We start from the raw sequence: 15,129 nt of genomic DNA, 5'->3' as shown, positions 1-15,129 counted from the left end.
AGAGAGGCAGTAAAATATGTGTTATCTCCAGCCACCTTTGTGCTTTGGCCATCCTGGGACTGTGCCTTCATCTCGGATTCCCTGACAAGCTGCTTTTGGTCCATGTTGGACTTCCAGGAGCAAAAGTGCACGTACGTAATTAGAGGCAGAGATAAGCAGAAGCAGCTATGTCAAAGCCCGTGTTTTCCAGTGTTGATATCAGGCACTTTGGATCTTGGAGCAGGACACATGGTGACGAAAACCACAGTGGCTGTTTGGTTGAGGGTTGTACGTGCATGTGGTCAGCTACTTTCCAGCACAGTGGTTGTGGGTCCCAGGCACTGATGGGTTTTGGGCATGGACCCTCTGCTAACAGGCATGGTGGAACACGGGGATGGTAGAATGTGGGGAGGGTGAGATGTAGGATTGAAGCTGCTAGAAGAACAGGTCAGTGTTGACTGGACACCTGCCCCTGGGCTGGGCTTTTGGACCACATCAGGCAAAAAAAGAAAAGCATTAATGACAAGTTCTTGCCAACAAAATCCCATTTCTTTCCCTGGGGCCTCCAGACACCATTCATCGGTTTGGCTGGGAGCCTCCCACTCTCCATCTTCTTATCCTGGTGCCCTGGGAGATGCAGGCAGCAAGGCTTCGCAGACGCAAACCATGGCTGGATGGTGACTTTTCTGTGCACGCATCCCAGATCCCAGCCAAGCAATAGCAGAAAACATGGGACTGAGCTCTGTGCAGGCAGGATGGCCGTGGACACCACTTTCCAGTCTCAGCCCCGGGGAGCGCAGCATTTCCAGAAGACGACTCAGCCCAGCAGCCTCGGGATGGGCTGGGTCACATCCTGGAATCACCTCGGATCTCTGTAGGGGCTACAGAGGTTGGCTTTGGCTGGCCTCTGTCCTTCAGACAGCTCATGGAAGAGTAAATAACGCCCTTCACCCTCCTAGGATGCAGCCTCCAGCATCGCTGGGTGGTCCTAGAACTGCACCTGAGACTTTTCTACTGGAAGTAGAAAAAAAATTAGCAGCCACTGCATTATTTATTCTGCTTCTTTATGAATTCTGCTGCCTTATTCTCCCGGTCAGATGCCTTTGCACAAGCTGACCCACAGCTTCTGGTTTCCAGCAGGATCACATTTTGAAGTAGCATCAGAGGACATCATTAAACAATCTGTGGTGTTAGAGCAGGCTTGCCCCATCAAAGGGCTTTTTCTCGCCAGCTGTGCTGCAGAGGAAGGGCTGCGGGGAACAGCGCTGCAAGCAGCAAAACCCCCTTTCATTTTGGCTGTGTTCTTGGTTGCACAGCAAAGATGAGAGACCTGGGCACTGCAGCGTGCAAAGACTTAATTGAACTTTCCAGGCCAGTTAGAGACAAGAAGACATCAAAGGGTGAAAATTTCACTTCGAATTGCCCACGGAGCTCCTTTAATTGATGGCATCTTAATTGACCAAGCCACTGCCTGGGGGGTGAAGAGCAAGGCAAGCCGTTGCCACAGCCTGGCTGCTCCCTGTATGGAGAAAAGGGCTTTGCTGTGAGCCCACCATCACTGCCGGGGGAGTGTGGACCTCTGCCACCTCTGAAACCAGAGAGTCCAAGCTGGGCAACCGAGGAAGAGCGGAAGAACTCAGGTTTCCCTCCTGGAGGGAAAGGCTGTGGGTTCAGACCCAGCTACAACAGCACCCGCTACCCCTGGGAGGGCTTGTCCAAGCCACGTGTGAAACCATCCAGGCAGGTGGGGATAGGCTGGTGCTTTGTCACCCAGCATCTCTCACTTACCCCACTCCATAGGACATGCTGTGAAGGAGTCTTGACGAGAGATCCAGCCAGTGGGGTCTGTGAGGCACCTGGGTCTGGGAGATGCTGTGCCTGGTCCTCCCTCCGGCAGCCTGGCCACCATCCACATGGCTGGGCTGCTGCTGGTGGCTGAGCCTTCATGTTTTCTGGTAGGAGAAATAAACCTCAGCATTGATCTCCTGGCAGAAGGATGAAGAGAAGAGTCTGCAAAGGGGATGACGTCCCAAGCACCTTAACCTTGTGCCATGGACCTAACCATGGACCAGAGACTCTAACAAGTTTCCCTGGTCAAGCTACATTTGTGCTTTCTTCCTGGAAGAGGTTGGGTTTGACCAAAGAGAGCGAGCGTTACCTGTACCTGTTGGCAAGGCTGCAATGAAGCCCCCACGGTGCCCACATCCCACTCAGGAGTGGGTTTGGGCAAAGGCAACACTGCCTGCTGGCAGGGAGGTCCTTGCAGTGCCTCTGACCAGCATGCAAGGGGGTGATCGCGAGGATCTACAACATCCTGTCAGCCAGGTGGAGGGAAGGAAAGGATGCTGTGGCAGGACATGGGCCGGGGCACTGGAACACTGTGTTTGCATCACTGCCATGATCAGACTGCCCCTGGGGCTGAGAAGTTCCCACCTGGACATGGCCAACTCCTGGAGATGCCTTTGGGGATGGTGGAGAGGCCATAGGACAGTGCCATCTACTAACATGGGTGAAGTTAAGAGCACTTTCAGGCGTGGAGGCATTTCCCTCTCCACCTCTGCTCAAAAAACCAATTGGACTCAGTGAGCAGATATACTTCTTAAAAATAAAACACCAAACCCTCAGTGTGGTTTGGCAGCAGCCGAGGGGGAGGGAGCAGGTAGATGCTCCTTCTCCAGGAGATGATTCAAGAATGCTGCAAAAGTGGAGCGTCTACAGAGCTCTGCAACAGGATGTGGTGTTGGCCACGCTCAGCAAGCCCTGACAGAGGCTCTGGACGGCAGCGAGGTGCGTTTGAAACTGAAACGGGCTCTTTATCACTCTGCCTGCTGCCCCACAACTTCCTTCACAACACAGAGAAAGAAAACGCACAAGCAGTTCACAGCCCTGCTGTCCCTCCGGTGACAGCGGTGGCACCGACATGCTCACCGGGTGGCCCACAGATGGCATGGGGGCATCTTCAGGGCGACTAATGCAATCACTCTGCCTGAGAAAGGCTCCAGCATAAATGGCAATGGTGAAGGCACCAAGTTTGTAGCACATGAGGTCTGGGCAAAGATGCTGCAGCATGATGGTCCTGGCTCTGCCCCTGCCAGGTCCACAGCACCAGGGACTCTGGTCTTAGCCAAAAGCTGACAAATAGCCCCTTGGCTCAACCACAGTCAGCACCACACTAGCTCAAGGTGGGCTCCCTCCCACACTGCTCCTGATACTTTTCCTCTTGTTCCACCAGGAACATGGATAAAGGCTGAGGAGTCTCAACGGATTCTGTGAGCCAGCCGGGGGGACACAGGGCAGTCCATGGGACAGCCGTGCTGCTGCCAACACAGCACTCCTCGCCCAGGGATCACCCATGTCACGGGAGGCCTCTGATGGAAGGTGAGTGGTGGCTGGGCAGCCGGAGACCCATCATCTCGGTGCAGTTTCAGATTCAAATATAGGACAAGGTGGGGTACCAAGGCATGAGGGCTGACAGTAGTTCCAGGTCCAAGGGCTTGGGGACCGCTGTGCTAGCACAGGGGGAATGGCTGTCTCCAAAGAGAAATGATCTTGCTCAGACTTTTATCTCTGCATGAGCTTGGTTTCCAGGAGGAAATGTCTTTTCATGATCGTGTTCTTTGGTTTCTTTAACTCCAATTTCGATAGCTGCTGCCTTGACCAAGCATCTCCTAACAAAACAGCCTGCCACAGCTTTGGGATGGCATCATCTCAAGGAGGACTTTGGCAGATCACTCTGGAGGTCTCTAGCTTACCCACTGCTGCCTTCAGAGTCAGATGGGGTGCTCCACTGCTGCCTTTCCCCATCACACATGAGAAATGTGCCCAGGGCTTGTTCAAGACCCAACTCTCCTGCTTTCCTCTCCACAGAGGCTTGGATCAATCGCTACCGCAAGCAGCTGGTGAGGTCCATCTCACCACAGTTCCTGGAGGAGATCATCTGCTACCTGCGGAGGCTGGACCTCCTCACAGCGGAGGAGGCCGGCCAGGCACAGGAGGCCAATTCCCTGCCCGAGCAGGTGAGGGCAGTGGTGGACGTCCTGGCTGGCAAGGGCAGCTACGCCTCCCAGTCCCTGCAGACCTTCATCGAGACCACCAATTCCCAGGTCTACCTTCACATCACTGTCTATGGTAGGCAGTCCACTTTGGACCCAATGAGGGGTGTCTGCACACGTCCTGGCTATGGGCACTTGCTGGAGCACCTCAAGATGTGCACAGAGCTGGGCAGTGTTGGCAGCTCCAATGGGACTGTCCATGCAAGTGATAGTGCCACCTCAGGATCTCTGCTGGGGAAGGACACAGCCAGGGCATGATAAGGACTCTCTGCCAGGTCTGAAGGACCTTCCTCCAGGTCCCTCGCTGCCCTCAGCGTGCTCCTCTGGGCAGCCCGAGGAGTCTTTAATGTCCTCAACGCTCAGATCACATCACTCCCAGCAGCTGGGAATGGGGACATGGCAGGAGGATGACAGCTGGAGCCCCCTTACCAGGAAAGGTTTCCCTGGTTTCCCTCCTGGTTGGAAGGCTCCAACCTTGGCTGGTGTCTGGTGTGAATCTCTTGCAGCACCATCCCCTGCTTGTTCAGCCTTTGCTGGAGGGTTTAAATATGCGGTACCAGGGGCTGTGGTACCCAAGCCATGTGAGCAGAACAGGTCCAGAGATGGTCACCAGGTTCAGCCAAGAGTCCAACTCATCAGACAAGTCCATGGTCATGAGGCAGGGCCGAGGTCAAGCTGGGAAGTCAATCCAGAAGTCAGGACCAGGTCCAGCGAGGGCAACCAGGTTAAGACACAGTCCAGTGGTCACCAGGCAAGTGCAGAGCAATGACATCCAAGATCAAGGTCGAGATCAACAAGGTCTATAGCTGTAGACAAGTGCTCCTACAACATAGCTTATGCAGGAGCTGAAGGTCCAGGGCTGAGCTTTAATGAGCTCCTGGACCAATGGGTGAGGCTGGTCATGGCCTTTTAAACCTATTAGTGCCCTCTGGGCCCTGGCACATACCTTTCTGCCCAGACGTAAGGGCTCCGTGCAGTTTCCCCTCTGCGTGGGCACAGCAGCAAAGTGAAGCAGCATCTCTCATTTGCATTTGTGGTTACCATCCTCCTCCTCCTCACCCCCCATTTCATTTCTCTCTGTGCAGAACCCATGGTGCAGAAGCACCTGGAGAGCCTCCAAAACTACTATGGGAATGGCTTGGAGACAGGTCCCCTCCAGCGACTCACGAACCTGCTGCTGGTGGAAGGCTTGACTGATATCCAGCAGAAGGAGCATGACATCCTGCAGATTGAAGCCACCAAAGGCCTACGAAATGTATCCAAGTGCATCCCTCTGGAGAAGCTCTTCCTACCTCTCTCCAAAGTCAGCATCCCACCTCGGATCTCTGTCACCATTGGAGTGGCCGGGGTTGGCAAAAGCACACTGGTGAAGCTGTTTGTCTACACCTGGGCAAAGGGGGAGATCAACACGGACATAATCTTTGTGCTGCCCCTCACTTTCCGGGAGCTCAACACCTATGAGAAGCTCTCTGCTGAAAGGCTCATGTGCTTGGCGTTCCCTCACATCACTGAGCCGAACTGGATCTCAGTGGGAGCCGCCAGGACTCTGCTGATCCTCGACGGCTTGGATGAGTTCAAGACTCCTTTGGATTTTTCCAACACGGTAGTATGCACCGATCCCAAAAAGGAGATCCAAGTGGACAACCTGATCACCAACATTATACGTGGCAACCTGCTGCAGGAGGCTTCTGTCTGGGTCACATCACGGCCAACAGCAGCCAGCCAAATCCCCGGCGGGCTTGTTGACCGGATGACAGAAATACGAGGTTTTGGAGCTGCAGAGATGAAGGACTTCTTGGACCAGATGTTCCTTGACAACAGAGACTTATCCAGCCAAGTCCTGCAACACATCAGGGCTAACAGGTCGTTACATGTCATGTGCACTGTTCCTGGCTTTTGCTGGATTTCTGGCTCCTCAATCGGTTATTACCTAAAAACCAGCACTGATCAATCCCGAGAAACAACTGTTGTCCCCAAGACCCTATCAGAAATCTATTCCTATTATTTTAAAATGGCTCTGAGCAGCGAGTGGCCAGAAAAGCCAAGAGAAACGCTCAGGATTGAGCAGGCTGTGAACAACAGCAAGAAGATAGTGGGCAGCCTGGGCAGACTGGCCTTCTATGGGCTGCTCAAAAAGAAATACGTGTTTTACGAGCAGGACATGAAGGCATATGGCATTGACCTTTCCTTGCTGCAGAGCAGCTTGTGCAGTCGACTCCTACTCAAAGAAGAGATGCAGTCCTTCACAGCCTACTACTTCTCCCACTTAACCATACAGGAGTTTCTAGCGGCTATTTATTACTACACGGCTGCGAAGCGGGCAATATTCGACCTTTTCACAGAGAGCGGGATGTCCTGGCCCAAGTTGGGTTTTCTCAACCACTTCAAGAGTGCTGTTCAGAGGTCACTGCAGGCAGAGGACAGGCAGCTGGACATCTTTGTGCGTTTTCTCTCTGGGCTCCTCTCCCCGCAGGTGAACAAGCTGCTTTCTGGGTGGCTGCTGGTGAAGGACGAGCACAACAGCTTCAGGAGCCAAGCAATCAGCTTCCTCCAGGGCTGCCTGAACACCAACTATGTCATCTCCTCGCGGACTGTGAACACCATGCACTGCCTGTATGAAATTCAGCACACGGAGGTTGCCAAGACGGTGGAAGAAGCAATGAAGAATGAGAGCTTGGCTGGGATGCTCACCCCCATGAACTGCTCTGCCCTGGCTTACCTCCTGCAGGTCTCTGACGTCTGCATGGAGGAGACGAACCTCTCCAACTGCCTCACCTACAACATCTGTAAGAGCCTACTCTCCCAGCTCCTCTTCTGCCACAACCTCAGGTGAGTCTTGGTCGGATTGAACCAGGAGAAGCAAGCAGGGACGCCAGGCTCTGACTCAAAATTCTGGGTGTAAATGGGAGACATGAGGCCACCAACATTGTCCCTCAGCAGAGAGCTGTCCTGGGGAGGGCACTGGTTTGGCTCTCCTGTGTTTGAGTTTTTCCACCTGTGATGGGCAGATGTCACAGGAGGGTGGGTAGTCCTTTCTCCACTTTGTTCTCCAAACACTTGCTTTTGCTCTTTCTTTCTATCTTCTCCAGGATGGACAATAACCAGTTTAAGGACAACGTGATGGAGCTGCTGGGCAGTGTGCTGAGCGTGAAGGACTGCCAGATCCAGAAGCTCAGGTAGGACCTGGACCAGGGCAGACAGGCTGCTCATGGGGATGCAGAGCGGAGCTGGGGGCACCTCAAAACCAGGCTGAGGGTGCTCGAGGTACATCTCTCCCACTGGCTCCCCAGGGTGCCTAGTGACAAGGACAGCCCCACACGATCTCCTGCACCCAGGGCATGGTGACCTTACCCCCTGTGCCCTCATGGTGGCTGGGCAGGCTGTCTCACCCAGCCTTCCTGGGACCACTGACTCCTCACTGTTCCTAAAAATTTGTGTAGAAATCCATGGGTTACCCCAACAAACTGCTTCCCAAGGTCACGGCTGCTTGCTGGACATCTGAGCCTCTGCACAAGAGCATCTGACATATGGAGGGGATGGGCTCCTGACCCCCAGGGAGGGAGATGTCTCCCCCCAGTCCCCACCTTCCCCACCTCCCTGCTCTTCTTCATGGCTGCGCAGAGTCCCCCAGGCTGCGATCAGAGCTCCCTTTTCACAACACAAATGAATTTTAACTCTAGAAACTCCCTTTCCTCCCTGTCCTTACAAACCCTTGCCTGGTGTCCACCCCAGGAGAGCAGACCTCAGAGCATCCACCACTTTGCGTGGTTGCATCACGAACCAACCACTCCCCGTGACTTTCCTGTGCTCACCTGTCCCAGCTGCATCCTGGAACATGCCAGGGGCTGTGAAAGCCTCTTTCTCCCTGCTGAAAACCACCCAACTTTTCTTTTTCCGGGCAGCCTGGCAGAAAATCAGATCAGCAACAAGGGAGCCAAAGCATTGGCCAGGTCACTGATGGTGAACAGGAGCCTGACCACGCTGGAGTAAGTGTTTCCCCTTTACTAGCTCCTGCCACTCACGTGTTCCCCACTGGGAACCATTCCCATGGCCGCAGCGGGGCCAGATCCCACCCGGCCTGACCGAGCTGGGGAGGGTCTCCAGCCCCCAAAGCCATCACTGGTCAAGAAGTGAACGTGAAGGCATTTGGATTAAACTGGGCACAGGCTACTCTGGCATTGCTAACCTTGGCTTTTCTGCCCGTCTCGCCCAGCCTGCGGAGCAACTCCATCGGCCCCACTGGAGCAAAAGCACTGGCTGATGCGCTGAAAAAAAACCAAGTCCTGCTCTCCCTAAAGTAAGTCTCAACTTCTGCAGCACCTCTGGGAGCAGATCCCCAGGACAAGCCCCCTCCAGCCCTCTCCTGTCCCATCAAGGTTTTCCCCACCTTAAGGGCCAGCACACGGGGAGACCCGGGGTACAACCCAGTTTGGTTGTACCAGACAGCGAGCACGAGTGCAGCCAGAAGAGACGCAGTGACCATGGCAGCCCTGGGCCAGAAATGTTGGGACCCTCCTGCCTCTCAGCTTCAGTGGGTCCAGGCTGAGGTTGAGGCCAAGGTCCAGGTCCATCCCTCACCCAGGAGCTCACAAAGTGCTGGTGCATAGGAAGAGGCATCTCCCATGGAGGGAGGGAGAGCCTTGGGCAGGGATGCTCCAGGGCCAGACACCCTTCTCACGCCAGGGACAGGGGCAAGCAAACACCAGGGCAGACAACCACTGTGCATGGCTTTGCTCCTCTCTCCTTGCAGCCTGCAGCACAACACCATCAAGGAGGATGGTGCCACCTTCCTGGCCGAAGCCCTGTTGACCAACCACAGGCTGATAACCCTACAGTGAGTGACTGGGACCTGCTGTCCCCCCTCCCAGCCACCCAGCAGACCAAGGTGCCACTGAAGGGGATGTGGCACCCGATATTCATGGGTGCCTTCCTCACCTTTGCAGCTTGCAGAAAAACGCCATCGGAGCCCACGGTGCCAGGAAAATAGCAGAGGCGCTGAAGCAGAACTGCACCCTGAAGGAGCTGATGTAAGAGCACCACAAGGTGGAGGGACGGCAATGCCAGAGCCACATCTCCTGGGAACCGTGGGCAGGAGTGATGGGCAGGGGGCTGGGACACGCAACACAGGCAGGACGGACTCTTCTAGCTTTGCCCAAGGGGGTTGGTGTGGGTGGAGGAGGGCAAAGATCACAGCACTGCTTTCAGAGCGACCCTGCGGAGATGCTCTCCAGGGATGCAGGGAGCCACATAAAGAACTGAGAGGCAAGTGGCAGCTCTCCAGGCCCTGTGGATACACGAAAAGCTATTTCAGCTCAAACCCAACATACGAGAACAAAGGTGTATGGAGGTTGGAAACGAGACCGCAGCAAGTTCATGCTTACTGTTGAAGCAGAAAGAGCCTGGGGGAGATGAATCCTTTGCTGGCAGACCTAAGCTGGTTGCAGTGTGGCTGCTGGTAACGTCTGCTCTTCCTCTTGTGTCTTAGACTCTCCAGCAACTCGGTAGGAGACAACGGCTCGGTTGCCTTGGCCGAAGCTCTGAAGGTGAACCATAGTCTGCAAAGCCTTGAGTAAGTCCCCCCTCCATGCCTGGTCTCCTGCTTGCCCAACAGAGTCCAGTCCAGCTTCTTCACTTCAGCAGCACCTCCCACCCTTTCCAGGCTCCTTCCCCTGCCTCCAGGGTCCCTCGTACCAACCCAGACTCTCCCCACATCTCTCCCTCCCCACATTCCCTAGAGGGACACAGGGCTATGGGTGCTCCATAAGGGCTGGAGCACCATGTAGCAGCCCCAGGCAACGCTGGCAGCAGCTGAGCTGGCCCTGCCTTCACCAAGGGAGCACTAAAGGAGCTAATCCTCAACCCAGATGATAATTTTTTTCCCTGTTTTTGGAGGATACTAGTAGCTTTAGGTCTTCTCTCTCTCAAAAGTGATGGGAATTGGCTAATGAGGAAGATAACAGGCTGGGGCCTGGCAGAATCAGGGTGGGATGGTGTGACATTCATCCCCCTTGGGAATGGCAACCAGAGAGGACTGTTCCTCCCACCCAGCTGAAGCAGAGGGCTAATGGCTCCTAGGGGCAAGCTGCTGTGCCCTAGGTCTGTCTCTGGCTTCCCATGGTGTGACAAGGACTCAAAGACTGTAGGAACTGCACCCCCAGCTGAGCCAGCAGCTGCGGTGACAGCCGGTTGGGGACATGGTTGCCCCAAAGCGCCGGCAAACCCCGTCACCTCTGCTCAGTGGGGCTGGTCCTGCCACGGTGAGCAGGAGATGCTGATCCTGGCCTGACTGCTCCTGAAGTTGGTCCTTCAGCCTCGGCTCCCCCCCTGTCTCCCATGGGTGGGAGATGCCTGTTTCTCAGTGAAATGGGCAAACGGGCACTTTTCACCCCAAACATGACCCCTCAGCTTACCTGTGATGCCAAGACTGGCCCGTCCTCATGCCTTCCCCTGTTTGTCTCAGTCTCCAGAGCAACTCCATCAGCAGCGCTGGGGTCACCGCGCTGACAGCGGCTCTCTGCTCCAACAAGGGACTCATCAACCTCAAGTAAGTGACGGTCCCTCCGGCCACCCTGGTCAAAAGCTGCTGCCAGCACACGGGACGCGAGGACTTTTCCTTGTGCCTGGTTGTTTCCACAACTGCTCTGGGATGCTGAAAGCAGCCTCTGTCCCTCCTATGGCTGCATCTTCTTTCCATTTCTCCCCCTGACACAGTATCAGTTCAGCTGTGTCTGGCAACGAAACAGTGGCAGCAGGGAAAAAGCCCCGATGGCACCGGTGCTCACAGCTATAGGATGTGCAGGGAATGGAGATGCAGATGTTGATGGGGATGCAGGGAATGGAGATCCAGATGCTGATGGGGATGAAAGTCAGATAGACCGCCTGTTACAACAGATGGTCTCAGCCCCAGAGCTGGGGGGTGAGAGGGGCTGTGGGGGAGAAGCTGAAGCCCTGCCTTGGCTGCTCCTCTCCAGCCCCGTGTCTTTCCCCAGCCTACGGGAGAACTCCATCAGCAAGGAGGGGGGCCCTGCCATCGCCCGTGCCCTGCGGACCAACAGCACCCTCAGGAAGCTGGAGTAAGTCCTGCAGTCCCCAGGAGGGCACCCACACCGCTGCACAGTGTTGCTGGAGTTGTCGCAAACTCTGTGTGCGTGACTTGTGTCCTCTGTCCCCTCCTTCTAGCTTAGCAGCGAACCTGCTGTACGATGAAGGTGGCAAGGCCATTGCTTTAGCGATGAAAGAGAACCGGGCACTCACGTCCCTCCAGTGAGTTTCTCCTTGGACCTGGATGGTTTTGAAGCCCCTTGCGTGGACACGGGGCAGGAACACTGCTCCTGGGCCTCAGCCCCTCCAGGCTGTGAGAGCGGGTCACCCTTCCGCAGGAGGTGTGCTGTGCCCGGCTGGACCCACAGGGTCTTGCACATGGTCACCTCTCAGCCTCTGCCACACTGGATGGGAGCGGATGGGTGCTGAGCCTTCAGGGATCGGGGCATCCTTGCAGCCCCAGACTTCACCTCCTGTTTTCTACTGTTTGCAGCTTGCAGTGGAACTTCATCCAGGCAAGAGCTGCCACAGCTCTGGCACAAGCACTACAGTCCAACGGCAGCCTGGCCAGCCTCGAGTAAGTGGGGACACGGGCAGACAGGTCCCGGGCAGTGTCTTCCTACTGTGACCTGCCCAAGGACTCTGCCCTCACGCTGATCCAGGGGAGATGGCTTTGCCTGCTGCCTCCTCCATGCGCTCCAGTCCATCCTGCGTCCCCATCGCATGTCCCTGCCTGGGGATGCTGTAAGTGCATGGTGGCACAGTGATGCCCCAGGCCACGTGGGAAAGCCTGACACACTGTGCCCTGTGCTCGCTGCCCCTCGTTGCCCGTAGCCCTGCTCCCAGCTGCCTGGGCCGTGGGCAAACGCAGCACTTGCATGTCTTAGCTTGCAGGAGAACGCCATCGGAGACGAGGGAATGGCAGCCCTCTCTGCCGCACTGAAGGTCAACACAACCCTGACAGATCTCCAGTGAGTATCTAGGCTGCGGCGGGGCCCTGGCATCGCAGCCTGCCTAATTAGCTTCTCTAATTAGCACACCACAGCCACCTCAACATGCGCTGGAGGGTCCTTTTTCTCTTGCAGCCTGCAGGTGGCTTCAGTTGGCGCAGCTGGTGCCCAAGCCTTGGCAGAAGCCTTGGTGGTCAACAAGAGCCTGCAGATCCTGGAGTAAGTGCTCAGCGGGGCCACCAAATCCCCGTGGCTGTGACACCGCTCCCTGGGGTTGTCTGAGACCCTGGTCCTTAACTCAGCACTGCTTCCCACCCTTGCATTGTGTCCTACCAAAATTGGCTTGCCTGTCCCTTGACTTGCTGGCATGGGGCCACCTCTCTCATTCTCCTCTTGCCCATGGACAGCATGGGGCTGCCCTGGGCTGTCCTTCCTCACCACTTGCCTTCCTCCACAGCTTGCGGGGAAACTCCATCGGTGTGGCAGGGGCCAAAGCGATGGCCAACGCGCTGAAGGTAAACCGCAGCCTCCGCTGGCTCAAGTAAGTATCCTGCTCCCTGGGGTGGGAGCCAGAAAGAACCTTTCCAGACCTTCCTGGAGGGAGCAGCAAGGGGACAGCCAGGCCAGCAGCTTCTCAGTGGGGCAAACTCCTGAGCTGGCGACTTTTCACAATGCTCACGCCATCCTGGTGGCTACATCTCCCTGGCCGGTGCTTTCTGACCCTCTCGCCTCCCGCAGCCTGCAGGAAAACTCCCTGGGCATGGATGGAGCCATCTGCATCGCCACTGCTCTGAAGGGCAACCACGGCCTCACCTATGTGAAGTAAGTAGCTGCTGAGCTGGATGGTAAGGCAGGGACGGGGAGACCACAGGAACTATCGAGGGAGCTTCCCCACCACTGGAACTGCCCATTCCCAGCTGCCCTACAAGAACCTCCCCAATGGGGCAGGGGGTAAGGGTGCCCTGTGCTGCTCCTGGTGTGACAGCTACTATCTCCACATAGCTCCAGACCCCACAGCTCATCTCTGGGGATGCCTCTGGGGCAAAGAACCACCCCAAAAGCCACATACTTTCCAAAATATCACAGGGACAGGCTGGCTCAGCCCCTCCAGCTCCCCAGGGGCTTTCTCCAGTTTCTCACCTGGCTGCCTCTGGGCTCTCAAACCCAGAGTCCCGAGACCGAGTTCCCAGCAAGAGCTCCTGGATGGTGTAGGGAGGGTGCAGATGATGGTGGATGCTGGTGCAAAGCTGGGGAGCATCTCTCATACCCACCAAGGATCCTGCTCTGCCTCGTCTCCAAGCCTGAACTCCTCTTCTCTTTGCTCCCAGCCTGCAGGGGAACCGCATCGGTCAGTCGGGAGCCAAGATGATCTCTGACGCTATCCGGACTAATTCACCCGACTGTGTCGTGGACGTGTGAGGGTTCCAGGCCACAGCAAGGAGGTGGCCTGGTGGGTCCCTTCGGCCAGTGGGTCTCTGCAGGGAGCTGCTTGGCCTGCCACCCGCCCATCTCAGGGAGGAGTGCTGGGGCAAGGAGAGCTCCTGAGCTCCCCAGCACAGCCCAGGAGGACCTGATGCCTCTGGATCACCAGTGCAGGAGGGTCAAGACCCAGTGTTGAAAGCTGGGAGATGTGCGACCATGTCCCTGTTCATCCAGGCCATGGGGGAGCTTCAAGGAATGGGTGAAATGCAAAAAGGAGGGAGGAGGGGGCAGATCCCACATGCCAGCCCTTCTTGTTTTCGTGGGTGACTTACCTGCCCCCACCGGCAGCACTGATCCCCTCCGGTGATCTCCACGGGGTTACAGTGCTGTGCTCAGAGCCTGCCCCAGACCGGGCACATCCTGACCTCCCAGAGTGCTCTGCTCTCCTCCCAGCCTGAGTCGCTGGGAGGCAAATGTTGGAGCACCCCAGCCGGGGTCCCAGCACTCTGCTCCAGCTCTTCTCCCTCTAGTCAGGGATCCTGGGAGAAGCGGGCGAAACACGGGCAGGGTTCACAGCAGCCCCTTCTCACCTGGTTACGTACCGCCCGGTCCTGCAGGCTCCCCTTGACATCCCAGAGAGAGACAAGAGGTTTGCTCACTCCTTGCTCAGAGAAACAAGAGGTTTGCTGACTCCTAGCTCAGATGAGAGCGGTGCTCTGGACGCAGGCACTTGAGCAGGATCCTAGGCAGCGAGTGCAGCCTGTGCTGTTTGCCATGCCCTCAATAACAGGTTGGTGCTGGCCCAGCATGGCTGAAGCGTTTGGTAGTGCTGTTCTCTATCAAAGAGACAGGCAGCCCAAGGCATAGGAGTGGAACCATCTAGAAAGATCTTGGGAAATAAAAAGCCCTCAGGAGAATGGGAGGAGGAGCTGGAGGGTGAACATAAGAGGAGCAGCACCGCACAAGGATGGGCCGTCTCCAGCACATGCGTCTTGGTGCTACACCACGACTGCCTTATCGCAAAGTTCTGCCTCTTGAGTACAGGCTGGACTTCTTGGGTCTCCTGCTGTTGTCATAGGTGACAAGCTGTGTGACCTTAGGATGTGTCTTCCTGACGTCCCAGCTGCAGGCACAGTCATCCCCTAGCAGGTCACCTTTTGGGCAGGCGGCTGCTGAAAGCAGAGGTGCCAGGTGATGCTCTTGTGTGCGTGGCAGAGACTTGGTGACTCTCCAGGGTGCCAGGTTTGCAAGTGGACCAGTAGTCAAACTATGCAATGCCCTCAGAGCCCCCTTCTAGCCACTGACCCCTCTCCCCACTCCAAGCCACGCTGCTGCTGCAGTCAGGGACCTCTGTGGGCTGATCCTGGAGAAACGCTGGGCTGAGCTGTGCGATACGTACATACTTAGAAATAAACTGGTTCCTAGCTGAGAAGATGCCTTGTGCTGTCTTCCTCTCTTGGTTGTGGATCATTACCTGTGACATTTGCGGTGTGCCGCGCTCTGCTGCCCCAGCTGCAGAACCCACACCCTGTACTGGTGTGACAAGAGGGCTCGCGGCTTTTCCATGAGGTGTGAGGGGCTGGTCCACACTCTCCCACAGGGTACAGTGACGCCACATTATTTAAGTCCTACTTCTTTCATCATTATTTCAGGGCAGACTGAGGCTCGGGTCCAGCTCTGCCCAA

At 56.2% G+C, this 15,129-nt stretch overlaps 1 protein-coding gene across 1 annotated transcript; it reads left to right on the top strand.

Annotated features, from left to right (window-relative positions):
- Positions 1-3,350: 3,350 nt before the first annotated feature.
- Positions 3,351-13,544, top strand: NLRC3 (NLR family CARD domain containing 3; the record flags this gene model as incomplete). Its single annotated transcript, XM_082490718.1, has 18 exons — positions 3,351-3,357; positions 3,847-4,107; positions 5,117-6,860; positions 7,121-7,207; positions 7,934-8,017; positions 8,245-8,328; positions 8,782-8,865; positions 8,975-9,058; positions 9,517-9,600; positions 10,492-10,575; positions 11,021-11,104; positions 11,211-11,294; positions 11,566-11,649; positions 11,960-12,043; positions 12,158-12,241; positions 12,480-12,563; positions 12,761-12,844; positions 13,351-13,544. The coding sequence occupies 18 exons, from the start codon at positions 3,351-3,353 to the stop codon at positions 13,439-13,441; spliced, it is 3,282 nt and encodes a 1,093-aa protein (XP_082346844.1). The 3' UTR covers positions 13,442-13,544.
- Between the last annotated feature and the right edge of the window lie 1,585 nt (positions 13,545-15,129).

This window comes from Vanellus vanellus (assembly GCF_965231255.1).
Source record: "Vanellus vanellus genome assembly, chromosome: 14".
NCBI classification, from domain to species: Eukaryota; Metazoa; Chordata; class Aves; order Charadriiformes; family Charadriidae; genus Vanellus; species Vanellus vanellus.
Note: the sequence above shows the minus strand (reverse complement) of the source record. Positions and strands in the feature narration are given on the sequence as shown.